We start from the raw sequence: 3,978 nt of genomic DNA, 5'->3' as shown, positions 1-3,978 counted from the left end.
AGGAAGGAAGGAAGGAAGGAAGGAAGGAAGGAAGGAAGGAAGGAAGGAAGGAAGGTAGGAGAGAGAGAGAGAGAGAAAGTGGGGGGAAGAGAGAGAGAAAGGAAGGAAGTTAGAAGGGGGGAGGCGTGGGGGGCGGCCGGCAAAAGTCTCTCTCTGCCGTCCGGCTAGCCGGGCAACGGGAAAAGTGAAGGGGGGGTCCTGGTAAAGGTTCTCCCATCTGCCCAGCTTGGCGGGGGGCGGGAGAAGCCACGAGGGGTGGGGGGAGGGGAGGGGCTAAGCCAGGCATGCAGCGGCTCATTCGCCGCCACTGCCGGCTTTCTACTGGGCGGGCAGGGGGGGCTGGCCAGGGCTGACATGGGCGGGACTACACAAAGCAGCCAGCCAACCCAGCCAGCGTCTTCTGACTGAAAGTTCTTGCGCCCAAACACTGTAGGTGTGCATTGGAACGTTGGACCCCACTACGGCTTTATATAAGGGGAGAGATTAACAATTGTTTAACTTTAGTGTAGGTTACACCACAGGGAGGCCATCTTGGCTGCCAGTATTTCTGGACAACACCAGAACATGGGGAGGGGGCATAGCTCAGTGGAAGAGCATCTGACCGGCTTGCAGAAGGTCCCAGGTTCAATCTCTGCCATCCCTGATTAGAAGGACCAGGCAGTAGGTGATGTGAAAGACCTCTGTCTGAGTCCCTGAAGACCCAATGCCAATCTCGGTAGACTTGATGGACCATAGTCTGATTCAATATAAGACAGCTTCATATGTATGTATGTGGACCCTGGTTCCAGACTCAACCAGCATGTAAGAACATAAGAACATAAGAGAAGCCAATGTTGGATCAGGACAATGGCCCATCCAGTCCAACACTGTCACACAGTGGCCAAAAATCCCAGGTGCCATCAGGAGGTCCATCAGTGTCTTCTGGCTTGGTTTACTGTTGCCCACACAGACAACTATATCAAGAGGTGCCAAACCTCATCTTCTCCTGGCCACCGGCTGTAAGCCACTGTGAGTCGAGTAAACAACGGTGGCCATGAGAGACAAATGACCTGAGACAAATGAGCTTCATGTATGTCCCCCTAAAGAGGGAACTCAAGTCAGCAAGGCCAGAAGAATGTGTAGGAATGTCCCCGAGATGGGGGGAATGTACAGAAGGCTCCCAGTTAGGTCAGTTTCAGCTTCATTTATCTCGATATCAAATGTTCATCTGTGGTTGCTGATCACAATTAGTAAGGGAAACCAAGCGACTTTCAAAAAAAAAATTAAGAATAACATCTCGACGGGTAACCAAATGAGGAGTAACCCATGAGGTTTTGAGTAAACAGTCGTGACGGGCCTTCAGCCACATGAATCTTCCCATGCGGTCACCGCATTACCCCTCCAAAGCATTATTCATGAAATGAGCTCTTTAAGTGCCCCGTGGTGTGGTGTGTAAGAATTACAGTCCTGTGAACTTCAGATGGCTCTAATTATACACCCTGGGAAAAAAATTCACCCATAATGGAAAAAGTGAACAAACCCGCTAGAGAACACAGGATTGGAAGTTTGGTGCAGCGCATAGACATGTGCTTCTAGGTCAGCAATGAGAATACTGCCGTTCCTTGGTTGTGCCTCATTTCCTAGGGGAAGGGCGCATGAAGCTATATAAAAGCATCCTGCACTCTCCATGCATTCACTTGGCCGTCTGTGCCCCTGTCAAGATCCAGCCACTCAACAAGGTAAGTCCAAACCTGATTTTCTTTACTAGCAAGGAAGAAGGGAGACTATTGGTAGCACTGGGACTTCTCCAACCTCAAAAATGAAACAGTTAATGAGTTAGTGGATAATGGCTTGTGGAACTACTTGCAAGACGAGTTCCAGAAGATTCTCTGTTGATTGTTTTATAATGACGGGAGGCATTCTGGACTAATCAAACCACCCTCCCCCCCCAAGGACCAAAATTCATTTGCTACCAGAAATTCCCTTCTGGAAATTATAATTTTAAACATTTTCCTGATACCATTGGAAGATAGGGAGCTTAGCCATGCATCACGTTAAAATGCTGAAAATGTGTTTCTGAATTCTGGCTCAACTACAAAAAAAAAATGCCATAAACAATGAGAATGTGAGTATCCTGAAAATTGTTTATCTAACAACAACAAAAATGGGCTTTCTGTGTGTTTCAGCTTCATATACACGTCATTCAAGATGGCCTGCAAGAAAGCATTCGGCTTTATGCAGTGCAAAAAAAGCTCCTGTGCCCCCTGCTGCTTCAAGAAGGGCTGTTGCAGCAAGTGTGGCTGCTGCCCCTGTTGTTGTAACAAGAAGAGTTGTTGCTGCAAAGGTGACTGTAACACCTCCTGCTGTAAGCCTCAGTCCTGCTGTTGTAGCAAGTGTGGCTGTAACCCCTGTTGCTGTAAGCCGCAGTCCTGCTGCTGCAGCAAGTGCGGCTGTAACCCCTGCTGCTGTAACCAGAAGTCCTGCTGCTGTAAGCCTCAATCCTGCTGTTGCAGCAAATGCGGCTGTAACCCCTGCTGCTGTAACCAGAAGTCCTGCTGCTGTAAGCCTCAATCCTGCTGTTGCAGCAAATGCGGCTGTAACCCCTGCTGCTGTAACCAGAAGTCCTGCTGCTGTAAGCCTCAATCCTGCTGTTGCAGCAAATGCGGCTGTAACCCCTGCTGCTGTAACCAGAAGTCCTGCTGCTGTAAGCCTCAATCCTGCTGTTGCAGCAAATGCGGCTGTAACCCCTGCTGCTGTAACCAGAAGTCCTGCTGCTGTAAGCCTCAATCCTGCTGTTGCAGCAAATGCGGCTGTAACCCCTGCTGCTGTAACCAGAAGTCCTGCTGCTGTAAGCCTCAATCCTGCTGTTGCAGCAAATGCGGCTGTAACCCCTGCTGCTGTAACCAGAAGTCCTGCTGCTGTAAGCCTCAATCCTGCTGTTGCAGCAAATGCGGCTGTAACCCCTGCTGCTGTAACCAGAAGTCCTGCTGCTGTAAGCCTCAATCCTGCTGTTGCAGCAAATGCGGCTGTAACCCCTGCTGCTGTAACCAGAAGTCCTGCTGCTGTAAGCCTCAATCCTGCTGTTGCAGCAAATGCGGCTGTAACCCCTGCTGCTGTAACCAGAAGTCCTGCTGCTGTAAGCCTCAATCCTGCTGTTGCAGCAAATGCGGCTGTAACCCCTGCTGCTGTAACCAGAAGTCCTGCTGCTGTAAGCCTCAATCCTGCTGTTGCAGCAAATGCGGCTGTAACCCCTGCTGCTGTAACCAGAAGTCCTGCTGCTGTAAGCCTCAATCCTGCTGTTGCAGCAAATGCGGCTGTAACCCCTGCTGCTGTAACCAGAAGTCCTGCTGCTGTAAGCCTCAATCCTGCTGTTGCAGCAAATGCGGCTGTAACCCCTGCTGCTGTAACCAGAAGTCCTGCTGCTGTAAGCCTCAATCCTGCTGTTGCAGCAAATGCGGATGTAACCCCTGCTGCTGTAAGCCGCAGTCCTGCTGTTGCAGCAAGTGTGGATGTAACCCCTGCTGCTGTAACCAGAAGTCTTCCTGCTGTAAGCCGCAGTCCTGCTGTTGCAGCAAGTGTGGATGTAACCCCTGCTGCTGTAAACCACAGTCCTGCTGTTGCAGCAAGTGCGGCTGTAACCCCTGCTGCTGTAACCAGAAGTCCTGCTGCTGCAGCAAGTGCGGCTGTAACCCCTGCTGCTGTAAGCCACAGTCCTGCTGTTGCAGCAAGTGTGGATGTAACCCCTGCTGCTGTAAGCCGCAGTCCTGCTGTTGCAGCAAGTGTGGCTGTAACCCCTGCTGCTGTAAGCCACAGTCCTGCTGTTGCAGCAAGTGCGGGTGTAACCCCTGCTGCTGTAAGCCACAGTCCTGCTGTTGCAGCAAGTGTGGCTGTAACCCCTGCTGCTGTAACCAGAAGTCCTGCTGCTGCAGCAAGTGCGGATGTAACCCCTGCTGTTGTAACCAGAAGTCCTGCTGTTGCAGCAAGTGCGGATGTAACCCC

General features: G+C 51.1%; 1 protein-coding gene across 1 annotated transcript in view; it reads left to right on the top strand.

Moving 5' to 3' along the window:
* The window catches only part of LOC107109569 (keratin-associated protein 5-4-like), a gene marked incomplete at its 3' end in the record, with an annotated part of 6,396 nt that extends 2,418 nt beyond the window's left edge, over window positions 1-3,978 (top strand). The window contains exon 2 of the mRNA XM_015410234.1: window positions 3,357-3,978. Coding sequence (XP_015265720.1) covers window positions 3,357-3,978 — 622 coding nt within the window. The remainder of the gene's footprint in view (window positions 1-3,356) is intronic.

Source organism: Gekko japonicus, unplaced genomic scaffold (genome assembly GCF_001447785.1).
Source record: "Gekko japonicus isolate JY-2015 unplaced genomic scaffold, Gekko_japonicus_V1.1 scaffold1184, whole genome shotgun sequence".
Taxonomy (NCBI): domain Eukaryota; kingdom Metazoa; phylum Chordata; class Lepidosauria; order Squamata; family Gekkonidae; genus Gekko; species Gekko japonicus.
The sequence above is the reverse complement of the archived record's forward strand: the minus strand, read 5'-3'. Positions and strand labels throughout refer to the sequence as shown.